The 26,332-nt window shown below is 40.7% G+C and overlaps 1 protein-coding gene across 2 annotated transcripts in view; it reads left to right on the forward strand.

Moving 5' to 3' along the window:
* The window catches only part of LOC117960107 (zinc finger protein GLIS2-like), a 30,943-nt gene extending 7,969 nt beyond the window's left edge, over positions 1-22,974 (forward strand). Inside the window, exons 2-8 of one of the 2 annotated variants that reach the window (XR_004660068.1) lie at positions 9,140-9,328; positions 10,471-10,664; positions 12,810-12,995; positions 13,994-14,127; positions 15,516-15,634; positions 19,152-19,903; positions 19,938-22,974. Coding sequence is in view for 1 of the 2 variants with exons in the window: in XM_034897695.1 (XP_034753586.1) it covers positions 9,163-9,328; positions 10,471-10,664; positions 12,810-12,995; positions 13,994-14,127; positions 15,516-15,634; positions 19,152-19,825 (1,473 nt within the window). In the remaining variant the exon portion in view is untranslated. Of the gene's footprint in view, positions 1-9,139; positions 9,329-10,470; positions 10,665-12,809; positions 12,996-13,993; positions 14,128-15,515; positions 15,635-19,151 lie in introns of both variants that reach the window. The other variant, XM_034897695.1, reaches the window with a different exon arrangement.
* The last annotated feature ends 3,358 nt before the right edge of the window (positions 22,975-26,332 follow it).

Below are 26,332 nucleotides of genomic sequence, written 5' to 3' on the forward strand. Positions count from 1 at the left end.
TGTGCCGGGTGCAAGATAGCCTACAGCTCCTTGATTGTACTCTCAACCTGATGGAACAGACTATGATGACGTGATTATTTTGGCCACTTGGGGGCAGAAGAACAAGCCGAAACACAAAATTGACATATTATCACTTCATAAGGTTGTTGTGATAGCAAACAGTTGCCTATGTACGCATTCAGAAAAATCTGGGCAACAGTGGCATTCATTTAAGATCAGCGGTCTGACGGAGTGACACATTTAATTCACTCTCCTTAGCTTTGTTTTACTCTCCAGTTCCTGAGGGACTTCTTGTTGTTGCTTCACTATGGGTATGTCCCAAATTGCATCCCTGTCTCCTCCACTAGCCGCCCTTCCTCTCATTTCTTCCGGGCCTCCTCGGTGGAATCGACTAGGATTGAAGGAGTTTGGCAACGAGCAAATGTGTTTTAAAGGGATGACACTTCCTTGGAGGTGTCACACAAACACGTCAGCTGTTTGGGCAGAGTTAGCAGCCCCAGCTGCACTGTTTCCGGAAAGCCTGCTCTTGTGGATCCTCGGCTATAGCTCCGCGATAATTCCTCCTTGATTCTCGGACCTTGCTTTTTTGCTGAAAACAGCTGCTTGTGCGCTTGGAAACAGCACTATAAGAGAAGTGGGAGGGAACCAAAACAGTGAAGTAAAACAAAGAGCTGAAAGACGTCACTACGAGCGACCCCTTTTGCAGTACGTGCAGTAATTTGATCCATTGTTAATAGTAAGTTAAGTATGATTTTCTCCCATTTCAAAGTGAATGCAGAGTGTTTCTAAAAAAACAAAAAAAGCTTAGTTTAATTTTCCTTTATGGGAAAATTATTAAAACTGGTAAACTTTGTTGTCCTCCTTGAAGGAAGAAGCCTCCATTTACAGGGAGTAAGAAGGTTCATCCAAAATAGTATCAGCTGGAAGTTTGTATGTCATGACTATACATGGCTAAGTATTATTGTGTGAGCTAGAAAGGGATAAAGTGGGATGAGGTGGGTTTATCCTTTATTACAGCCCTCCTGCATCACTCCACCGACCCCAACTGATCTCCTCTCCATTTGTATAGCTCCCATCTGACTCAAAATAGTTGTCTTCAGTTGCCGGGGAAGCTCAGTTGGTGGAGTTTGCGCATGTGTGGAGGTTTGCACCTCGGCGCGGCAGCCGTGGATTCAACTCCAACCTGCTGCCCTTTGGTGCATGTCATTCTCCCTCTCTCTCTCCCTTTTCATGTCTTCATCTGTCCTGTGGAAATGGGGGGCCTAAAATGCCCAAAAAATAATCTTAAAAAATAATATGTGTCTCCTGTCTCCCATTTGGTAATTGCATATACTCACTTAGTTACAAGTTATTTTGCACGTGTAATTCACCAATTTCGGTCAACCTGCCAAGTCTTGTTTATACATTTTTCCCAGATTTCCAGATTCCCAGTTTGACAACCCACAGATTGTGACCGGACATATTTTGACTGTGTCAAGGCTGCTTTGAAATCATTGAAAAATAAAACCACCTGTTAAGTATTAACATATTTCATAAGAAAATGTTACCCTTTTAAACTTTTATCGAAAAAAACTAAAAAAAAATGCACAAGCGCAATTCACATCAGCCATTTCTTTTTCTTAATGAATAGTCCTTTTGGACTTATGGACGTTAAGAGAACACTTCTTTCAATGCAGAAGTAGAATACCAAATGTCTTGTCTCCTTTCAGATGTTTTGAAGCATATACAGAGCTAAAGTAGCTACTATAAACAAATACTTTAAATAAAACCCATGTATGAAATAAGCAGCCAATTCTGTTTTTTATCTCAGAAAAAATCAAGTCTAACTGCTGTTGCAAAGTCTTGAAGTGAGAGACGTACGCTAAGTGTGGTAAGAGCCTTTTTCTAGTGAAGAACTAAATAATTTCTGTCTTGAGGGATTACTCCCCCGCTCCTCCTCCCTGACAGCCGCCACACCACTCCCCTCTTAAATGGTAAAGACGCCAGTGTCAGTGCGAGAGACACTGCAGGCTCTACTGGTGGCTATTGCAGACTTGCTCTGCAGAGTTGCATCACTTAGAGCTGCTGAGACACAAGAGAGAGAGAAAGAAAGGGGGGGGGGGATAATACCGAGAAAAATAATGGGAAAAGTGTGAGGAGAGGAAAGGGTGGGAGCCGACGTCTGACTTTCCCTCCCTCCCTTTCTTCTTCTCTCAGTTTTTCTATTTTCCGTTTTCACCGCCTGCTCGCCCTCTTGTCTCCAAATACGCCATTTTTCTCGTCCTGAGAGAAATTCACTCTCCAGAATGCTGGCACTGAGAGCATGCTGTGAATCACAGCTGACACAATATAAAACAGTGGTTCAACACATTCAAAAGCTGTGAACACTGACAGTAAATTTCCTTTTGCTGCCGTGGCGGCAGAAAAAACCACCGGACTGCAATGGTGGTGGTTTTGTTTTTGTGATTTGAGTTTGAAATGTGATATTGTCATTACTGTTTCAGAGGACCTAAGTAGGCTTGGGCCCTTAAAAACAGTCTAAAACATTATGCAATACGAGAAATACTTTCACCATTGCTTGTTTTGCGTCTTTAAAGAAAACCTTTGCCTCCAAGAACAACAATACGTTTGGCTTGTGTCCATCTCACCCGTGTCCGTGTGGTAACAGGACCCCCTGGTGTTCTCTCCATGCTTCTCAACCCCTCACTATGTCCTTTTCCCCTAAACTCAAACCACTATATCCTTTTGGTTTTTTAGGCCCATTGAAATGTTCATGGATATTTGCTGTTCAAACAGGTGTCCAGTTTCAGCCAATTCCAGCCATTTCCTATTAATGCACCTCCGCCTTTGCAGTCAGTATCTCTAATTCTGTCTCTCTATGCCTCCAGGTCATAAAAACAAAGCCTCCTGTCATCCTCACTGTTGCTGCAACTTTGTGTAATACCTTATAAGGACGTGGGATGGAAAGATCAAAGGATGTAAACCATAAAAACAATAGCTGACATCATTCCTAGAGTGATGGACCGTCTTCTGTCTCTCCTCCGTCTCCAAAAAAATCCATCCTCTTCCTGAAAAAACAACAACGATTAAATAACATTTAAAAACAAGAGTTCATTCTCCAATCCTGCTCATGTTCTGAGCAACTTGAGATTCTATCTTCGCAATTATACCCTTTGTCTTTTTTTATAAATTGATGTATTCTCTGTTGAGGTGGAAATTATTAAAATCTACCCTGAAGTCAAGACTGACTGAGTGATGTGACAACACAATGACTAGAAATTAAAAGAAAATTGGAAGGTTTTAGAAATGTTCTGGAGAATTAAAAAGGAGTGGGAGGTGCTAAGGGCAGCGGAGAGGGGAGGAGAACGGGAGAGGTATGCTCTGCTGGAGGACTGGGAGAGGAAAACCACAGGAAGGAGTGAGAGGGAGGGAAGTAGAGAGAGAGGTATAAAAAAAAACAGAGAGGGAGAGGCCAGATCGGGGCGCCATGGAAGCAAAAGTTTCCTGTAAGAGAAGAGGGGGAGACTCTTTCATTTGTGTGTTAGTGTACATTACACCCGAGGGGGTCATACACTCTGAATGTGTATCTTCACTGTTTTACATATAATAAAAAAACATTTAGTTTCCGTATGTTTCTAAAAGTGAGGTTTTGTGTGTATGTGCATGTTGAAGTATATGGATACATCTATATATATGTGTGTGTGTGTTTGGACTGAATGTAAATGGACATAGGGGCATTAACAACACTGGGTTTGTATGGACTGTATGAACTCCTTAACATCGTCTGGGGGCAAAGAGTTTAGTTTCTGCTTATGTTCTAAGAGTGAATTAATGTTTATTTGCATGTGCAAGTGTGTATGCATGTGCAAGCTGCAGTACACAGAATATGGGTTTCTGACCAATATAAGTGCTCATGTGAGTGTGTGTGTGTGTGTTTGTGTTTCTGTAAGGTTAAGGGCATTTCTGTAAGGTTAAGGTTAGAATTAGGTTTACATAATGTTAAAATAGAGGGGTAAGGATTGGGTTTAGGCATTTAGTTTTGATGGTTTAGGTTACAGTCTAGGGAATGCATTATGTCAATGAGGGTCCTCACAAATATACAAACACAAAAATGTGTGTGTGTGTGTGTGTGTGTGTGTGCGTGTGTGTGCGCGCTGCTCCTTACATGTGTTTAAAATATGCACTCTACTGTATGTGGCCGTGTGTGCATGCATGTGTGCACAAGTACATATGTTTGTGTGCAAGTGTGTGAATAGTCAAAGTATGTGTTTTTATAGGCAGAAGGGGATCCATAAGAGGTCCGGGCATGCTGCCCAAACGCAGGTCATTGAGGGAAAGGAGGGGGAGGAGCTGCTGGAGCTGGTGGGCTCACGTGTGTTTATGAGTTTTGAGCATGCCTGCTGGTGTGACTCCAGTCTGCATGCGTGCCTGGATACATATGGTCCTGTATGTGCGTGCCGTCACAATAACTCTGAATAGCAGCGTGTGTGTGTGTGTGTGAGTTGGAGAAGTCAGTGAGGTTGCTGTGGAATGTGAAACCAGTGTGGTGAGGTAGCTGGCAGGCCGGCACACGGACCTAAACACTGACTTCATTGTGGTTTAGCCTCTGCCTCATATTATGTCGGTGGATCCTGTCAGTGATTGTGGAAGAATTTGTGGTGACAGCGAGTTTAGAAGTTAAAGAGGTGTACATGTAGTTGCAAAGTTGCCGGTTTTAATCCCAGATTGTGTTTGGGAAAACCAGCCAGTGAAAGTAAATTAAGATTTCTTCTACTGCCAGCTATCATTAAAGAGCCATATAGGGAGCCACCCAACAGAAGTTTTTCAGTTGTGTCACAAATCTACTCGTAACTCACGTCTGGCGCCATTTAGGAGCTATACTGGCTGAGTATATAACAACTGGCTAGAAAAAAAACATTGTGCTGTGGGTGTAAAGTTTCCAGTGAAAGTAAAAAGTCTGCAAGATAAGGGATCCAAGGTCAAAATAGAGCTGGGCGATATGGAGGAAATCAAATATCACGTTATCTTTGCCCACATAAAAAAATGGCAATATTGCGGTGATATTTTAAGGTTTAGAATTGGTGCTTTCGCAAAATCTTCACACAAAGAGATTTTTGATAAATAATCGTTCATAATGTAGATATAACAACTATGCGGTAAAGGCAAATAACAGAACAGCTAGAACTGTGGTAAATTCAGAAAATTGCATCATTTTAAAAGACAACATTTCTTGTGTGATATATTTTGATATCTAAAATTTAAGATGGTATCTAGTCTTACACAGTATACTGATATCAATATAATATTAATACATTGCCCAGCTCTACGTCAAATTTTTAGTTTGACGTTTTGGGAAATACAGTTGTGTGCTTTCTTGCAGAGAGTTAGGGAAATGGATACCACTTTTAAGTTGCAGTTAGAAAGTGATTAGCTTAGCTTTGTTTAAAAACTGGGTAAACCCCGCCCATGTTTAATTCTTCTGCTCCAGTTTACAAGTTTGCGGGAACCAATAACTAACTGGCTTATCTACCTGGCGCGCTATTGGCGGGTTTAACTTGACTAAGATAGAGAAGCGACCAAGCAGCTTGTTGTTTACATTCAACATAGCGGCCACCGAACACTACCGAAGCGCAGCAACGGCAGCAACCCGTTGACGCCGCTGTTGCTTCTACATCACCCGGATCGTTGATTGGTGGGAGGACTCTTCATTTGTGTACAGAGTCATTTGAACTATGCCCGTTGGACACGCCCTTTGTGCCGAGAAAATACAGAGCAGACTCCCTCAAACTATTTTATACATTAAATATTATATATTTAATTTGTCTTGTCGCTTTTCCTTCAAAGCATAGCGTAGAGTATGAACTTTACAGTACACTCATCATACTGTATACCAGGGGTCTTCAACAGGGGGTCCGCGACCCCTAGGGGGTCCGCGGAGGTACTGCATGGGGGTCGCGAAAGTTTTGGTTGATTAGACTTTTTTTTATATTCCCCCCCCCCTGCAATTTTTTCCACCAATTGAAATGGCCTTAAATACACATTAACATGAATTCAACACACTGTACTAAACAGATAAATGGAGGCAGAAGATGTCTTTCAGTCATCAATGCACACATGGCACTATAGGACCAGTTTGATATAACACAATTTTATACAATATATATAATTAGGGGGTCCCCGCTCCATCTCGCCATCAGTTTGGGGGTCCTTGGCCTGGAAAACGTTGAAGACCCCTGCTGTATACAGTAAATATCAGATTTACAGATACAGTGATGGTAAACTCAGGTATTAGACTTACAGAGATTATCTTAAAACCAACAGATGACTGAGGATGTTCCAGCCGCTCTCAGGTGTGAATGTTGTGCAACAGCGCGAGTGAGAGGCAGAGTGTTCCTGAAAAACAGAGTGCGTGTTGTGTCAACTTTCACACCAGCTGTCAAGCTCCCCCGTCCCCCTGCAGGTCTGGTCCACTTCACTGCTTCCACCGCTTTGGTTTCCTCCTGTGAGATTTGTTTCCCTTTGAAGCAGATATCTGGTTCTTGAGTCATTCCGTCTAACAAGAACTTACGAGTTGAGTCATGGACCAGGCTGGCTTTTGGTCTCATGCTTCACCCTGAGTATCATAGCACGATAAGTTGAAGAGCTACTGCAGAATCGTGTGAAGCCCTTCAGTGAAGCTCCACCACAGAAATGTAGAAGATCCCAGTAACAAACCGACCTCATAATGATTCTCAGAGGTTTTTCCCCTTGGGAGCTGAGCAGCCATTACAACTCACAATGCTGAATTGGACCCTGCTATTACTCTCAAATTGACGGAATGTTCTTAGAATACATGGACAAGAACAGGACAACAGATAAATCTGATGTCAGGAATAAAATATGCCTATCACTCCAATAATGCTCAGTTGAGAAACAAATAAAAACAGAAAATCTGCTTTCTAAATCAACCCTTGTGTTGTCCTCCCAGGTAAAAAACTGAATCTCCCTTTGCTAGACCCTTTTTTCAAAATATTTCAAGGATATAGACTAATGACCAATACACCTCTATTATATAGAATTATACCAACTTTTGTAGTTAAAAAAAGCTCGTCTCTCTTCTGTTTAAGTTTAACAGTAAGCCCTAGCATTGTAAAAAAGTTTCTACGCTGGCTTGAGGTGCTTGCTCAGGGGAGGGTCGTGTCTTTTTATTGTTTGTTGAGGGGAGGGTCATCCAACTTAATTTAGTCACCCAACTTTTGTATTCATGAAAACAGCTAAATGTCTATGTTGGTTGTTTGGTCCATATTTTTTCATCTAGCTCTCTCAGTCTTGGCCCCCCATCGCTAGCAGATGGGTCCCTCCCTGTTTAGTCAGCCAGACAATTTGAGCTGTAGCTTTGTCGAAACCGTGCGATTTCCCAAACTGAATGAATCCCACCCACATATATAAACACAAAACTGCTTTGCTAGTTCCATCATGTTGTAACTAAGACATCTGCTAAAATGTTAAAAGAATTATTCATTAGCATGATTGCCATACGGTTTCGATTTCCTTGCGGGAGTCATCCCAAAAGGATCAATAAAGAGAAGTCTAAGTCTAAGTCTAGGTCTAAGTCTAAGTTAAAAAACATCGAAAACACCAACGTACATAAACATAGCGGACCAAACACAAGCTTTTATTTTTGAAAAGTCGAAGCTTGTGGACTGCACACAGAAAAATTGAACAGTCCTTTATTATAATTACTCCAATTGTTGTGAATAATTGGCTTGCCCCCTTGCTTTGGGTAATTTTAATTCCTACCTGCCATATCATTTGAAATGTGTTGTACGTCACTTTCAGTTATTTATCCTCTGTTTACCACAGAAACTACACTGGCTGTCTTCATGTGGTTTATTTTGTCTATACTGTAAGCCACATCATTTAAATGCTGATGTCATGTGATCTGTCTGTGACTGGGACTAATGTTGCTGGAATTATTTTACAATCATTCAAAAGCCAAACAGATTTTTAGAACAGCAAACAAGTCGAATGATACAGCTGTTTATAAAAAGAAAGGCAGACATTTTTATAGAGAAGATGTAAATGCAGTTACCAAGTGTTTTCCTTCGTCACAGTCACACTGCGTTGTCATCATCGCTTCAGTTATCCGCCTTGCACTAATGTCAGTGGCAGATTGCAAGACTCGTGAGGTTGTTTTGATTACAACTGTAAGTAGCGGACGTGTTTTGACTGATGAATCAGACTTGTCTCAGTCCACTGTGAGAGGGGGGAGGGACTTCCTGTAGCGGTTAACACCCACAAGAGAACTCCGGGTCCCTGTCAGAGCCAGAGAGATTGACAGAGCATGGTAGAGTCATGGGAGGCATGGAGTAAAGAAAAGTTGAATTAGTTTAAAATAGACTGCAGTCCTTTACGTTCATACCTTCCCAAAAGGGAAGTTATACTATAACTTTGTGACGTATATTAAGTCAATGAATAATTAAATGTCCTGTCCTGAGATGTTATTGAACTACTCGGTAATCCCAAATGTCTAACAATCTCCAAATCTTATTTTTTATTAATATTCCACATAGGCTCAATGTGTTAAACTAGTGTCCTTATCAAAGCTAACTGAAGCAGAAATGTTGATGTTGGAGCAAGGCAACCTCTGCTGACTGTTTTTTTGTGTGTTTAGCATTAGCTTAGCATTGGCTTTTTACACATATCAATGAAAGTATGCTTTAAAACTATTAGTCAAAGTGGCATTAAGATTTATTATGAGGATGACAAAACATTTGGCGTGATCATTTGTACCACAAAGCTTATTTTAAACCTGCTCTTATAATAGTTTAATATGGGACATCATGTTGCAAAGGGGGCAACAATCTTGATTGGGGCCTTGTTTCATGACAAATGGCACAGTAGCCTCCAGTGCGGTTGACATGTTTGTTTGTCCTCTTTTATTTTACGTAGGTAGGTAAGTTACGCAGGGAGGGGAATAATATTTTTAAGTTTCCTAAAAATAAAGATCATTCATGATTCCCGCATCTTAAGTCTGAGTCTAGTCTAAAGTTTTTTGAGGATGAGTTTAAAGTTAAGTCGGAAGTCACTGTGTGAGCAACTGAATTGTGACTTAAGTCAGAGCATCAAACTCGAGTCCCCACGTCTGATAGTTTATTAACACATGGTTCTCTCTCCTCAGGTGGGCAGAAGCATCTAGCAGCCATGCTGTCATTGGACGAGCCGCTGGACTTGAAGCTTCCCAAGGGACGGACACATGGTCCAGTCAAATTAGGAAAGAGGGCTTATCCTTCCTCTATCAGCGCCCCTCTCAGCACAACACGACCACGCCTGCTATGCACGACCTTTCCGTCTCCCCCCTCCTCCCCAGGTAAGAGTTAACTACGTAAACTGAAGCCCGAATCACAATATCAACAGACATATCGACAAGGTCTCCATCATTTCTACCCTCTCTCTTACACAGGCGCATAGGTGTAATTTACAGGGGGTGGGGGTGTTACCACCCACCCAATAACCAAAACTGGCCAGTGCAACTTCCTTTGCAAAAATAAAAGACATTTGCACCATAACTAGAAAGCAGAAATCTTCACCAGAGTGCAGGAAATGAAGTGTTTGAGGCTCAAAATTTTAATTTTGCTCTAAAGTGGAGTGCTTAACCCCCCCCCCCCCCCCCCCCCCCCCCCCACAAAGAAATTACGTCTTTGCACACACAACATGCCTTTGCTGATGCCGTGTTACCAGGATTAAGACTGTTATGATGCAATAGAACAGTAAGTGGATTCTGTGTTCTCACTTTCCCAGTAACTTAATATTGTAAATCTAATGAATGGTAGCTGTCCTCAAATAAAATAGACATACATTGTTCCCACATTTGTCAGTGTGGCTCAAAACAAGAAGAGCATGATGTGGACAGGAAGTGACAGCAACGATAATCACAAAATGGCCCCTGTGGCAATATGAATGGACGGTAAAACTTCACACTTTACATCCATAATACTTTGTCTAATGGCTGTTATTATCTATTCTCTGTGTAATGGTGTTTAATAATGTCATTTTCGCCCTCTCATTTTTGTGCCTCTTATGATCTTTAGTTCTGAGGAGCTAAATCTTCCCAAATAGAGGCACAAGGATGGGATGGGTACTTCACATATTTATGAGTTTTCTAACAGCAAGATTGGAAAACTGTGCACTTAACAGCAATAGTAATCAATACAATCAAATCAACAACTATGTGGGATTTTTAACGTGTTCCTAACAGTGACTAGCCAAGTTTTTATCCAACTCGTTGACCCAATTTTTGGGATTTCCAACAGAAATATTGGGCTAGAAAACTGTGGTTTATTATTGGTTAAAATTTCCAAATTTACAGCAACTTTTAAACCTCAGTTATACACTAAGTAGGCTACTTACAACTAAAGTTCAACATTGCTTATGAGTCAATATGTGGAAAGCCTTTACTTCAGTCTGACAAATGTAACTTCATCCCTGTTTTAACTCTAACTTCCTATCTAGAGTCCCAGTTTTCACCTCAAGAACGACCCGGGTCCTGCTTCAGTCCTCCAGCCATGGACCTCAGCCTGTCCCCCTCCTCCCGCCATGCTTCCTCCCTTTCCCCGTCTCCTTCCTCCCCCTCCTCCCCCTTCCCTTCCTCACCCCTGGAATCCCCTCACTGCAGCAGCAGCCCTCAGCCACATCTCTTCTCACGGGTGAGTGCAGGCGTTCTCACACTGAGACCACACTAACAACAGCTTTCCAATTATGAACATATTGTCTAATACGTCTCGTTTCACACAATGTCTTTATATATGTTATGAAAGATATTTGAATGACTGTTCAGTGATTGCGAAAGTAATTGCGATCAAACTCAATCAAGACTGGAAATGGTGCAGGTGTAACATACATGAAAACACTGTGCAGAGACGGAAAGACAATGAGAGAATAAAAAGAAATCCTCACAAAAAATCTAATGAATACAGCCAGAGAAGATGCATTGTAAGTATTTTAAGGACAGCGGTCGATATCCCGTAATGTAATTTTCAACGGGATAGTACATTCAGCTGGGTCTGCTGTGTCATCAAACAAAAGTGTAAGAATAATACATTAAAAAAAGTAAAAAAGAATATAGAAGAATAAGAAGTAGAAGGTGCCCTTGACTTGCTTTTTTGGCAGGTCCTAATACTAGCTTTTGAAAATCTCTAACTAATAGAATTGTCTGTGGCCCTTTATGATAAATAGCTACTGTTACACACTATAGAGGAACACACACTGGTGGCATATGAAAAGGGCCATCGCGGGTAAAAGGAGTAGTGACATTTTTGGAATTTTACTTGTTTGCAACCTTATCGTCTTTAGGTTGGCAGTTAATCCTATCCATAGGCATGACCACCGTCTTTTCAGAAGAATGCAACTAGCTACTGATTGTGGCTGAATGTGCTCCACTCTTCTTCAACAGGATTGAATTGAATTGGGATCCTGGGAATGAATCTAATTTTCTGGTGCAATGTCTGCACACAGCACACAGCCATCCACTGACTCTGTCTAAATCAAATTCTAGGCATGCTTGAGTGGTAAAACATGAAACACACTGTTTCTTTTGTTAGAGCATCAAGTCCCATCTCTTGGCACAGATTCTTCTTTTTTGCTCAGAAAGTACCCATTTAAATTGTCTAAAACATTAGAAGTGGAGTTTGAGACACACTCATTATGTCTCCCAGACATATTTCAAAGATTTCTTTGAAATTGTTGGCTGCAGCTTTGTGTCCATACTAATTCACTTAGCAGATAAATATGGATTTCCATCCCAATTTCTAACATGCAGACCTTTAGACCAGCTTTAAAAACAACCCTGTCTCCAAAACAAATATTTCCCCCTTTAACTAAACTGCATTCTCAGTTTCGTTTAGAGGAAACCATATTTTCTCCCAGGAAATATTTGTTTCAACACGTCTTTGTAGCAGCAACGCACAAGTTGGGAAGTGGTCACAGTTTTAAAAACAAGGATAATGTTGTGAATCAAACAAGTCTGCTTGGTTGTGTTTAGAAAGGAATAATGGTTTGTGATGGATGAAGTATGTTACATATGTGATCAAAGTTACGTAGCCAACGCAAGTTAAAATAAGTAAACGTTTTCTTGAATTTAAATGGGTAGCAGAGAGTGTTGATATTTTTAAAGGCAAACCTAAAACCTACCTTTTTAGCCATGCCTTTTATTAAACAAGTTATATCGACTTCTGGTCTATTTCATATGCAGGCCTTAGTTTTTGTTGGTTTTATAATTAATTTGAATAGTTTTTATTCTAGTTATTTATGTATCTGTATTTTATGTTTTTAACGATTTGCAGTTGTTCAGAGCTTTAATTTACGTTCAGCCACCCACAAAACGTAGCAACACCTTTATTTGAACTTAGACGGTGTTGCATTGTATATCGTGTTGTGTGGGCTAGTGCTCTGCCTTTTTAATATCACAAGTTTTGGGATTGAACGTGCCCCTTTTTTCCAACAGGACAAATAGCGTTCTCCTGGGTGAATTAAACGTCCCATGTTTGTATGACCCATCCATTCATCCACCCCTACCTCCTCCTTACACAGAATTTAATAAGAGAAGCATTTGTGATGTGTCAAAAACAAACAAAATTTTCCAGGAGGACATACGTACCCCTTGAGAATGCAGTTTAGTTGTATGGGAACGTCATTTCTTTGGAGACAGCGCTGTTAAAAACACCTTCATATGATCATCCACCAATGTATACAGAACCAAAGATGGTGGTCTATAAATAAGCAGTATATAGCACTGGAACAAGCTTGTCTTCTTTGGTTGATCTTACCTTTCTCTCCATCCTCCTCTTTTCCAGGAACCAGCTCGTCATCGAGGTCTGGAGGGTGGAGCTTCACCGCAGGGCTACCCATTTTACCTGCCGATTGGAAGCCCCCCGAGGGCATACAGCTTTCCCTCCTCCATGTTCATCACTCAAAACAGAGACAAGCAGGTATCACCAGAGCCCTCATTGGACGGTCAGCTGGCCTGCCGTTGGATGAAGGTGAATATAATTATGGAAACAAAAACATATCAATGCACACTGAGAAGCTTGTGTCACTACACTGCATTCTGTATCAGTACTTACTACCCTGTCCCATGACAATATAAGTGAGTATATAATATAAGTTTGCCACATTGACAACGACCATACATAAAATACATTAAATAGTCTCAGTTGAGCGATCATGGACAACAAGTTCATCAAATGCACAGAATGTTTACTGTAAGAATGTATTGTAGTGAGCTGTGTGAAAAGGACTGCAACTATTACTTTGAACACTAGGTGGTGTAAAGAACTAGGTCTAATAATGACAGAGATAGAGGTAGTAGTACACAATAGTGAAACTATTTTGACACTTGATTAATCATGTATTCATTCAACACATCCATGTGTTGTTGGATACGAAATGTGAGGGTGTGCTGCTTTCCTTTGTTGTGTTAAATATTTTGGGGATTTTGGATTGTTGGTTGTATTAAAGAATCTATTTAAATATGTCACCTGTGGGCACCTGGGTAGCTCCCCTGGTAAAGCGGGCGCCCATATCTATCTATCTATCTATCTATATGATGGAGATTCACTCCTTGATGCAGCAGCTGTGGGTTTGACTCGGACCCGTGGCCCTGTGCTACATGTCATTTCCCTCTCTCTCCCCTTTCAAGTGTAAGCTGCCTTTATTCTACGTATGTATGTATATAAAGGTCAAGCTGACACGCGTTGGTATAGTTTTAATGTTTTGCCCTATGTATTAAAAGCCTTTTTTTAATTACTTTTTGGCCTCAACCTTGTGTGCCTGGACATGATTTTACATCAGAATTATGTCAGACTTTTTCTTCCTTTTTGATCATTAAGAATGAATTCAAACAAGACTCAAGAAAAGCATTATGAAAGTTATGGATTGGAAACTTTTAAATCAAAAGAAACCCGCCAAAAAATCTTGATGTGAAGTTACATAAAACGTGTAACGTGTGAAATGGACTCTCTCCTTCTGTATCCTCTAGTGCCATCTGCTGTTCGACTCGCTTCAGGACCTGGTGGATCACATCAACGACTTTCACGTCAAGCCTGAAAAGGATTGTGGGTACTGCTGCCAGTGGGAGGGCTGTGCCCGTAACGGCAGGGGCTTCAATGCCAGGTAGGTTCACACTGTTCTCACAAACATCTATGATAAGAGAAACCTTTATCACCGGAGGGGAAATGCCGGCATCATAGCTGCAATAACAATGAAACACTGATACAAGTAAGAGCATGGAACCGAACCAAAATAATAGGAAATACATTTTTGGGTTAATAAAATGTACCTAAATTCACATCCATGCAGGACATTACTACAGACATTCCTGTAATTGTACAGTAGCCTACATTGTCTGCCGTAATGTATCATTATCAGCTAGAGCATGCAGTGCGTGTTTGACTGTTTGAAATACGTTGTTGCTCAGCAGTGTGGATGTTCACATTGTTATAGTTCGTTTTGTTTTGTTTTGTTTTGATTTCACATGTCATCACTGTACATTCAAACACAATTCCATGAGGCACAACAATCATATACAGGACGCATGAAATGGGGAACCCCAAATAAGCTACTAAAAGCTTTTCAGAGTTCTGGTTATAGTTATTGTTCGTGCGGTCTGTTTTTTTAATGACTGCCTAATTCCATCACATATTAGTGTCTTGTGCATCATTTTCACACTTCTGACCCAATTTAGCCTAAGACACCTTGGGAACTCCACCTATATTCAAATTAATGTTTAGCGGGTTTAAATAATGTTTGGCGTCACAGAACAAGTTTGGTCGATGAGGTCAAAGGAGTTAATTTAAATAGTAATTTTTATATATATATATATATATACACACATATACATATATATATATATATATATATATATACACATATACATATACATATACATACACACACACACACACACAGTATGTATCAACTTTTATGCGGGTCCATCAACTACTGTTATTATGAGAGAGGTCTCAAGGCAACGCATGCATGAAGTGACCAAACAGCCATCTGGATTTCTGGACCACTAAATGGGTTAAAAGTCAAATTTTAAGGACATTTGGCAGGCAAAGTAATATTAGTAAAAAGGGAGACAAACTGAAAGAAAAGAGGTTTGCTTAAAAGTACTGCAAATTCATCCAAGAACCAGTTAAAAACGCATGTATGCTTTCCCAGGTTTGTTTAGTATATTAGCAGTATATTTTATATGTAGTATATTGTGAGGTGTTTGTGTATTTTTAATCATCAGGGTGCATACAAAGTGTGGAAAAGCTAAAGTATAGTGGTTTACTTGGTCTATGAGCCGCAGCCTTACACATCTCTGCAAATGCCAGGTAGGGAGGTTGTTCGACTGGATCATGAAATTTGTTCTAGCAGCCGTATATGGTAACACAACCGGTTCTAATTTGAATATCAGCAGCCACATCTTACGGAAATATTCTGGACATTTGAAAAGCAAAGTTCTTTATGTGTGTGTGTTACTCAAAGAGATTTCAATGTTTGATGTGTCATAGGTATAAAATGCTGATTCATATCCGGACACACACCAATGAGAAGCCGCACCATTGTCCCACCTGTAACAAGAGCTTCTCACGTCTGGAGAACTTGAAGATACACACCCGTTCACACACAGGTGAGTTCACAATGAAAACAATCTGGAACCAGGCAGCTGTAAAAGATCTTTATAAGGTCTATATTGTTATTGCTAACAAATCCCATTAAAAGACCAAAACCAACAATGAATTGGTCCTGTAAGGGCCAACTGGTCACAATCAACGCAGCAAAGATCAAGATATCCTGACGTTCAGTGCTTAATTCAATTCAATTCAATTTTATTTATAGTATCAATTCATAACAAGAGTTATCTCGAGTTACTTGGTGTGGGTTAGGTTCAAACACTGGATCCTACATTTCCCACAATGCAACTCTATAGGTGTCTTGTCAGTAGACCATCCCTATCTGTTAAATCCCTCTCTTTCCACTGCAGCAGTATGTAATGCAAGTGTTCAGTTATAGGGAGTTTCAAATCCAACAAGATTGCTAACACTGATGACATCACTGTGACATCATCTGGGTCATTTTGGCAGATTTTACAAAGCAACCGCCAGAGCCACAGAAAACACAGTCCGAAAGTCTACTGTGTTACTACTTAGAACAAATAAAATTATTCTTACGTGTAAAGTTGGTGGACTGCCCCTTTAAAATGTAGCCTGCTATCAATACACAACTTGCGTTATTTTTTAACCTTTCACAAACTCACAGATCAAATGTCCCTTTCGAATGCCTTTCTCTCTTATGTAAAGCCCTTTGAATTGCCTTTATTTAAAATTGTTTAAAAAAAAATTCTGCTGAGAGTTTAGATTAGTTTGAGTTATCTCGTAGTGTGACCGTGACATGAACCCAGAAGTGGGAAAATCATTCACAGCTTCCTCTCCTTTGCCCCCGTTTATCAGCTTTTTACACAATTCAACACTTTTACTACATTTGTTTTGAGTCCACTGCAGAATGAGGGTCCAAATCTTTGGTTTGGACTGAAATATCTCTGCCACTAATAGATTTATTGCAATGAAATTCGGTTGACCCATTCATGGTGGCCTGATGATGAATCCTACGGTTGGTTGACGGCACTGTAGTAACGCGTTCTGATGGGTCACAGATTTCTTTTAGAAGTTATCTGTTGTAGTTATGGGTGCTACTGGGGTAGGACCATCACAGGAAAGAAATAAATTAAACAAAGAGCAAATAAAAAGGAAAAGGCAACAGGAAACTGAAAGACAACGATAACGTGAGTCACACTCGGCCGGGCTTTCAAAACTGACCCGAATTGGCCCTCAGGTATGTAATATAAGTAACATGCCTGAGACGTCCATTTCATTCATAAAATAACTTTACAGTGCGTGATGTGGTTGTACGTTAGTAGCGGACATTAAATTACGTCCAGCTTCCTTTTAGCGTGGACATTTCCTTTTAGTCCGCGTTGGCTTACTATTTTCTTTTCCTTTGTCCACCTGTAACGTTACTTGTGTAAAGCATCCGTGGGTTTCGTTAAATGCTCTTTATTTATTTAAGTTATTTTAGCGTTGGTTGCTACAACAACCTCTTAATGCTTTGGCTTGTGACACAGTGACAGTTACACCCATTTTAGCTCATCAGTCCTCCAAAGCAGGCTAAGTCACCATCTGCAACACTTGAAATGCAACAATGCATCTGAAACTTATTCTCTTATTGTTGATGATTTATTTTCTTTCTGAACATTAATCGCGACTAGGACCTCTCGGTAACGCTGACTTAGCAATCTACAGTGGGCAACACAGCCCCTTAAAGGAAAGAGTTTTATGACAGCAGGTTTAATAAAAACACTACAACTTTTGTCAAAAGCTGCCACTAGAAACTGCCACAAACTGAAAGTTACATGTAGCAACTTTAAATATTTTAGTCCAATACTTTTGGTTTATGTCCTAATGTCTACAAAACAGACGACAACTGTCTCTCTTGTATTTAGCAAGGATAAGCAAATGTTAGCAGAGTAAAATGCTAAACTAAGATGGTTAACAACAAGGATACATGATTCATACCAGCTGAACATCAAGATGTAACAGTGGAAACTAAGAACATCGAATGCAGAAATGCTCACATTGGAAAAGGTATTTGTCCTTCAGGGGACCGTGGAACCACAGGGTTGAAGCTGTGTTTTTACTGCCAGCCACATAACAACTTCGTTATCATCCCTGTATGTCAAAAACAAGCTAGAGCCAGGAGGCTTGTCTGTTTCACTTGATTATCTGGTCTTTCCTCTAACCTAAACAAAGAAATGAAATATTTTGACACAAGAGGTGACGTGGAACAAACAAAGACTAAAATAAACTCATATCATCGTCTGTCTTTCATACACGTCCTTTTGTTTCATATTCAGCCTTCACCATGTACTTCAAGATATGAAAAGTATTCAGGAAATGGGACGAGAGACAATCCCCCAGCTCCCAGTTTTCTTTCAGTATCTAAAAAAAAAAAGACCGGTTACTCAGATCACTGGGCCTGAACTCAGCCAAAGTGATTCAGTGGATTCATGCATCATGTAAAATGAACAGGAATTACTAGAAACAGGATGTAGTTAAAGCTATTCAAAAGGTCCTGACGACGATGGAGTCTTTCTACACAAATGCATTGGTCCAAGAGCTTGTGCAAATACTGAAAATGTCATTCAACCATGGTGTTTGCTAGTCTTATATTCTAGTGACTTTGAATCGTTTACTTTGCCTGTATGCCAATGTTAACAATGGGTTTGCTTTTAAATCCTTGTTTAGTTACCGGTTATCCATTCCTGATGTTGATAAATTGAATGAAGCCCTGTTGTAATGGAAACTTTTTTCAAAGCTAAAAATCTGTTTAAAAGAAACAAATCTTATTGTGTTCCTGCTATAGCAGTATTCTCTTCTTTCCCGTTAAATGGGGGTCACACATCACACCTTTACACATTATAGTCAGTTTACTCATCATAAGTATGCTCATCATGCTGCCGGATGACATTACACAACTGTTTTCACAGTACAAGGAGTACTGTGAAAACAGTTGTGTAATGTCATCCGTTGAGAAGTTTTTCTAATTTCGAGAAATAAACTAAAGTCAGGTACATCTCAACATATTTCAAACATAAAAGCCAGCGTTACAAACAGAAAGACCGGGTATATGTTCTATCAAAGTTATAATTTCCAGTTATACAGTATTATGGGAAGTCTAGGACACAGCTGTTTTGAAGCCTGACCCATAATAAGCGCTAACAGTTAACAGTAAAGTATCTCAGCCTCTGCTGGATTAATTTGATCCATTTTGAAATATCTTGCTCCATCTATTTTTGCTTTGTTTTGTTTCTAGAACTTTACTTTCTTTCACTTCATTGAAATGCTTTCAACTTCAAAGTCCTTGAAAAGCAATGATGGAATAAATCTTCAGTAACTTGCTCAATTTAAAGTTCACAATGAGAAGTGACAGTTTAGCATGATCCATGTTGCCCAAATGTGCAGACAATTTACAGCAGAGCTATTGGTCAGAGGGTCAATATTATTTATTTATACTGCAATCCAGTTATTCATTCTCCCTCCCTCTGTCTCTCCTTTCTTTGGTCCTTGTCTCTCTCTTTTTTACTTTACTAGGAGAAAAACCCTACATCTGCCCTTATGAAGGCTGCAGCAAACGTTACTCCAACTCTAGCGATCGCTTCAAACACACCCGCACCCACTACGTTGACAAGCCTTACTACTGCAAGATGGCAGGCTGCCTGAAACGCTACACAGATCCCAGCTCGTTACGCAAGCACATCAAGGCCCATGGGCATTTTGTTGCCCAGGAGCAAGGCGCTCCGAGCAGGATGGGGGCTGGACTGGGCCTCCCTAGTCACCTAAGTGCTGTTGAACTGCCTACTTTAGGCAGGGCCCACATCATCATCCCTGGGGCTGCGACAGCTCTTCTTGGGGGCCTGGGGACCTCTTTGCCTCTTTCTGCTTTCTGCCATGCCAGAGCCATGGGCCACCATGGGGCAACACTCTTCTCCATGGGTGGAGGAAGCAGCATCGGGCCGCTCGGCCTCTCGGACTCTCCTCTGTTACACTTTGGACTTTCAGCTGCATCGATGTTGGGGCTGGGAGCTCTTAGGGGTCTGGGACGGGGGGTAGGGAAGGAGACAGAGGAGGAAGAGGAAGAGGAGGAAGGAGAGGAGGGGGAGGTGCTGAACCTGTCTGCAGAAGTGGGGCACAGACCAAATGACCCTTTGTCCTGGCGGGTTGTTCCCCCTAAGGCAGTCCTCCTTAAACAAACTGTCGTCAGCTAGGATGTGCACTCAGCAATGTGTGTAGAACCAGGGAGTGTGTCCAGGTTTGCGTGTTCAGAACATACATGCATGACTAGGATGTGTGTGTGTGTGCGTGTGTGTGTGTTTGTGTGCGTGTGTGTGTGTGTGTGTGCGTGTGTGTGCGTGTGGGTGCACATGTGAGGGATCAAAGGACACTGTCACCTGCAGAGCCATAAAAAGCACTTCAGCCATTCCAGCGCAGAAACAACTGAAGAAAGACTGAAATGTACACAAGTCATTTGAGCGTACAAATTCATAACAAGACGTTAGAGTATTGGGTTGCAAAAGTCTTATACTTTAAAAAGGATCAGTTCACCCAGATTAAAATGAGAAAAGAAAACATACCCCTAGTGGTATCCGTCAAGGCCAACAAGTGCAGATAGAATATCCATTCATCACATCCAAGACATAACATAAACGTACAATGAGACTATTTGCTTGCCTAACATTCTCTCTGTGCTTCAATGACTTTCAGAGATACTGAAGGTTTATGAGATAAGAAAAACCTTTATTTGTCCCACATTGGGGACATTTGAATCTAAAAGGATCAAATCTGTTAAGCTGTCTTTTGTTGCATAGTTGTCATTGTCGTGATTAGTCATTTAAGTAGTTGGACAGATATTTGGGGACCTCATTAGGAAAAACTGACAACAGCATTAAAAAAGGAAATTTGAAAATTTCAACAGTAACTTTCTTTTCACAAGTTATTTTGATAACATCCACAGGCATCGCTGTGAAAACATTTTGACATAAGATTTTGAAACATCATTTACAGCCACACAATAAGCAGAGCCGGTCGGTTGCTGTACCTCTTTGGCATGGACGGAAACATTTCAACGGCTGTTTGATGGATTAGCATGACATGTTTTACCAACACATTCTCACTCCCATCGCGTCAAAAAGCGCAATTGGTCAGGTGCCATTGGGGTTTGTTATTGATTCAAAAAGTATTATTCAGGGTCATGTTTAGATGTGCTAGGCAGACACTTGGCGTCACTTTTTGACGCTCTGGGTCGGGACGTACTGTACGTTAAACTGACAAGCAGCCCAAGAAGAGGACAGTTTGGTTTTGGTTGAGATCGTGGGTGGCGTTACAAAACGTACGACTCAAGGGACATAAACGCCAATCCACTGGGTAAAAGTCCTGTGTAGTTTGACCCATCTACCATCCCATCCTGCCTCCTTACGCAGATTTTCTGTCTTACTGCTTGCATCCGTTGTCGCTCTTAATACTGCGTCATCTTACAGTGCCGCGGTCAAACTGCTGCTATGCCCGGTGCGTTCCATACAGAGGCTAAAGGGTTCTTTTGTGTCAGTATCTGACGCTAAGAGCCAATGACAAAGCATCAGTATTTAACGAGTCGGGGAGTGGGAACGGGTTGTTCATTTATAGCCATGCATGGTCACCAGAGGATGAATCTTACCAATCTTTTTGACGCTTTGACATTTCCTCTGGCACCAGTACTTTGGCCTATGTCCAAGTACCCAAGTAGCCATTACTTTGGCTTATGTCCATGTGTTTAGTGTTAATAACAAAATGTTGGCATGCTGAACTAAGATGCCAACAAGGTAAACAGCGTGTTTGAATAATATTAGCCTGTCTTGTTGAGCCTTAGAAATCCAATTCTGTATTTTTCAGATGTTTTACAGGTGAATATCTCAAAACCTGCAATGCAAAACCACATGTGTCTGCATAGCTTGATACCAGGCAAGTGCAAAAATATGTGAGAATTAGGTGAACTGACACTTTTATATACATTGATTCACCAATCCCTTCCTGTTCATCTACACAGTTAACAGTGGACAATCACTTAGATTTGATTCACTAAACCAGGTCAGGAAAAGAGCAGATGCACTACCCTTTTTGTAGTTTTAATGTTTGACAACCCCCACTGACTGCAGACCCATTTTCACTCTTACATAAAATGGGGGAAAGCAGGATTGTGGGGAGCAACAAGAAATACAGTCCATACACGATAACTCAATGTAACGTTAGGATCTACCAATGTTACATCCATCTACATGTTTTGAGTTTGAGTTTTTGCTATTAAGGGGTTGCACTGCAAAATATGATTTTTAAACAATTCAACAGCGACTCCCATGAACAGACTGCTGAAAGTAAAAACACATTCTTGTGGTCATTTTCAGAATGTGTTTACGAGACGTGTTTTTGTTACAAAATTGATTTAAGGCGGTTTCGTATTTGTCTCAGTCTTGTCATTCAAAAAAGATGGTTTCTCTGGAAGGTTTATCAAGCACTGGCAACTTATTGTCATGTCTGTTTATGTCATGTCTTTTTATTTACATGAATAATAGCTCCCTTCTAAAACCTTCTGAGACCTATAGCCACACATCATAATATATGACGCAGTAATCGTTACTGATTAACTAGTCCTCGAGGGATCTCAGTGGAGCTGCCAGCTGCTCTGTGGGTTGTGTTAACCCAGAGAAACACGAGGATGTTTGATGAAATATTATAATCCACACAATGCTTTCTGTTTGACCATGTGATTTTTCAAGTCGCAAGAACAAATTAATCAACCGTTTTGACGCAACTGAATGTAGGTTTGAGCCTAACTCCTTTTCTCGCCGTTTACTTTAGCTCATTCCTTGCTCTCTTATTCATCGTAGACAATGATCTGGACAGGATCAGCCATGCCTTTTAGACAAGACCAACTGAGGAAAACAAGTAGGAACAAGGTAGACAAAGGTGTGTATTAGGCAATAATGGGAACACATTTGCTTTACAAAAGGGTACACAAGAAGAAACCAAACAATGGTTTAAAAAGCTGTCTCCAGTATTATTTGAATGGGAAATGTTTGACAATGGCCGAATGTGGCCAGTATGATTTATCTTGTATACTTGTTTGCACATTGATTGATCCTAATCAACAGCATTTCAAAAGGTGTCCCAAGTGCCTTGTGTTTCATCTGAAATATACCATACAATATATGAAAAATATTTACACAGATGTAAAAGTGTATAAATGTACTTTTCATTACTTTTTAGAAAACTGAAAGTGAATAACTTGACAACAGATGTGATTTGTACATCAGGGCCACTTCAACACTCTCAGAGGACGTCACCAGTGTTGATGTCTATGACAATGACTCAATGTCAATAAACACCCCAAAATTAAATCTCTCTCCGGCTGTGTTTGATGTACATCCCGTACTATGTGTGTCTGTGTCCATACTTTTTGTGTGAGTAAAGCAGCATTACAACTATTTTTTTATTTAACTTTAATTAACTGTAGAACTTTTACCTCACAGATGTGAACCAACAAAAACAACCAAAAATAAAACGAGAAGAAAGAAAATCTGAAAAAGGGGAATAAATAATAAAGATGTAATGGATTCACAGTAGGTTTGATTTGTGTTGTGGTTTGGGGTTTTGTTTGGGGTTTTTGTTTGGGGTTATTTTCCCATTTGGCCTTCTCTGTGTTTTTGTTCCGGTTTTCTCCCCTGTCTTGTGTGGTTGGTCCTATCTTGTGTTTCCCTGTGTCTGTTTGTTCTGCTTCCTGTGTTATTTTGGTAGTATGGTTTCCTGTCTTGTCTAGTCTTGTCCAGCTTTAAGCTTGTTCGAGATGAACTGCGCCTCGCCTGTAAAGTGGACGAGAGCAGGCGGCAGCAGCAGGGGGTGGTGACAAAAAGCTGCGGTAAAGTCGGACAGTTTCCAGCCGATTCCAGCCGCCTTTAGACTGGACAGGAAGTGACAAAAACACTGTGGTGCGATTCCGATTTAGTAAAATATAATCAGACCCACATATCAGCTGGTACCCTGTCTCTAGTTGTTTTAATTATGACAGAGTAGCTGTCATAATGCTCTACATGCGATCTGTTGCTGATTTTAATTAACAACACACTGGAGATGATCCGTGATCTGAACGGATTTAGTCTTTTTGACTTCTAAACGTCACTATCAGCCACACAACGTGTGTTCTGTACAGAATAAGTCTTTAAATCAGACAAATGGTAATTCAAATCCCTCCGATTCAAAAACAATAGAAAGTTTATATAAAACGTCATCATGGTGTAAACCAATCAGGTGTTAAATCAGCTGAGAAGCCGGCGTTTCCCAGCATGCTCTGGGTCCGCCTGGGTCTGCCTGGCTCTTGCAGTCGTTGAAAAGCAACTGCGCCGCCTGCGTCTCAAAACTGCGGCAGCCTTGCTCTCGTGAGATTTCCGTTGACCACGTGTGCATGACGTCAGAGCAAGTCGGGATCAAGTCGGACACAAATCTAACCGGCATGCAACGGGCACCGATCGCCGGTGATCGATTCTGCGCAGACCCGGCTCATCTAGAACGAGCCTTTTGCTTTGTGCCTGTCTAATTGTCCTGCCCCTCCCTAATGTGATTCACCTGATGTCTCACCTGTCCCCGGCTACAATGCAAACAGAGCATTAGTTAACTCTATGGTCAGCTCACACTCACTGGGGCGACCTGGCTTCTGGCATATAGCATTTTAATCTCCCTGACCGGGACGCCAGCGTAATCATTTCTCCAGAGACCCCTCTGTTTTACAGTTTAAGGAAAACTGGAAGGCTTGACAGTATGACTGACCATCAGTTGTTTCAACTGATCCTACTGAATAAGTGTGATCTCAAATTCAGCTGGTTTCACAATTTCAAAACTCATGGGACTTTGAACTATAAGTTCAGTTAACTCACATCTTTAAGGCAGCAGGAAAGACAGCAAATATCATGACGTATTTCGAGGAATTGTTGGCGCCCCCGAAAGAGTTATTAGCCAGCCCCAAAGGAAAATCAGTGCCAAAATGATAAGAATTGAGAAATTATAGCAATTCAAATCCTCTCCAACTGTGTTTAATAGCAATTTGCCAAAAAAACGTTGAAAAGCAGAGCATTACATTGACACACATCACATCACAGTTTTACTGCCCAGAGTCTGGCTGTGTTGAACTCTCCCTGGGTTTTTAATGGTGGTATTTAAATACTGATTTTTTTTAAGCAGTTTTTTTGATTGGGGTTTCACTTAGTCAAGCCTCATCTACATCTTTGTTCATCAAATTGTCAGAACTAACAGGCAAATGCATTTAGATTTTTGTCAAATAAAGAAGACTCCATCATGCTTACTGTTGTGCGTAGTCACCCCCCATAGGAAAGTCCCTGGTGTCCCAATATGTCAAACTATTACTTTAAAAAGGGACGGTTTAACCCAGAATCTCTTGATTATAATGCAGTTGATGGCACTAGGTGTTGTGCTGCTCAAATAGCCAAAAAAACACATTTTAAAAACTAAACATCAACGTCTGACCCCGAAGAAGGCATCCAAGAGTGTGTTTCCTTCTGCACGGTGATATGGTTAGCGGGTGTAGCACAATAGAAAGAAACTAGTTCCTACTTAAAACTGCACACAGCCAGGTCTGTGGATTATCTTGAGTAATTCAGTGATGATTTCTGGAAAAAGACACTGCAGTTGATTTTTTCAAAAGCATGTGTTTGGTGCTTTGATCACCACAAGCCGAGTGCCATCTAGTTACATTATAGTCAAGAGAAGGCCATCTACATGTCCGATATCTCCAACACTGGGCAACTCGCACAAAAATAATCTAGATAATAGTATTACAGGTGAGAGGAAAAATATGTATATTTAGTTTTGATAATATAATATAATAATTTTAATAATTGACTTTCAGGAACTTAAAATAAACAATTGATTGTAAAAAAAAAAAGAATACATGTTTTGGATACACCCAGTTCTGTTACCTTATGACTTGTACACAATGCATGTGTCTAAGTGCTGACATGGAGGTAGGAATGCTCCCACTATGGAATGATGGGTTTGTCTACCATTTAACATCTCCAGGGTTACATGTTCTTTGTTATGTTCCAGCTCGACTGGTTCTTGGGTTTCACTATTGACGAAAGGGGGGTTTACCCTGTTGTTAGAACAAACATACCTGAAACACACTTACATGCTCAGTACCTATACATGCACTAATGGAGATACACAGAGTGAGGGGGCTGAGTTGTGAATGGACAGGCACCCGGAGCAATTGGCTGTTTGGTGCCTTGCTCAAGAGCACCTTGGCACTGCCCAGGAGGTGAACTGGCACCTCTCCAGCTACCAGTCCACTACTGTATTAGAATCAGTATGGGGAATTGAACCAGCAACACTCTGGTTCCCAAGCCAAATCCCTACAGACTAAACTACTGCCACCCCCTCAATAACATATACAGTCTTTCTACAGTATTTGGAAAATTAATAATACAGAACAAAATATGTAACTTTCTACTTTTCACTAGTCAAAAAGCAATCAGTAATTTTGTGAGGTTATTCTCCTGAAAGCACGCATACAAAACCAAAGTTGTTCATCAGGAACTTATTAAAGAGGCTGATGATGTGGTTAGCTACTTGGCCTTTTCATTAAATATGTGCCGCCTAACCTTAAAAGAGTGGAACATGAGGCGCCCAGGTAGTTCAGTGGGCGCCCACATATAGAGGTTTATTCCTCGCTGCAG

This window comes from Etheostoma cragini, chromosome 2 (genome assembly GCF_013103735.1).
Source record: "Etheostoma cragini isolate CJK2018 chromosome 2, CSU_Ecrag_1.0, whole genome shotgun sequence".
Lineage (NCBI taxonomy): Eukaryota > Metazoa > Chordata > Actinopteri > Perciformes > Percidae > Etheostoma > Etheostoma cragini.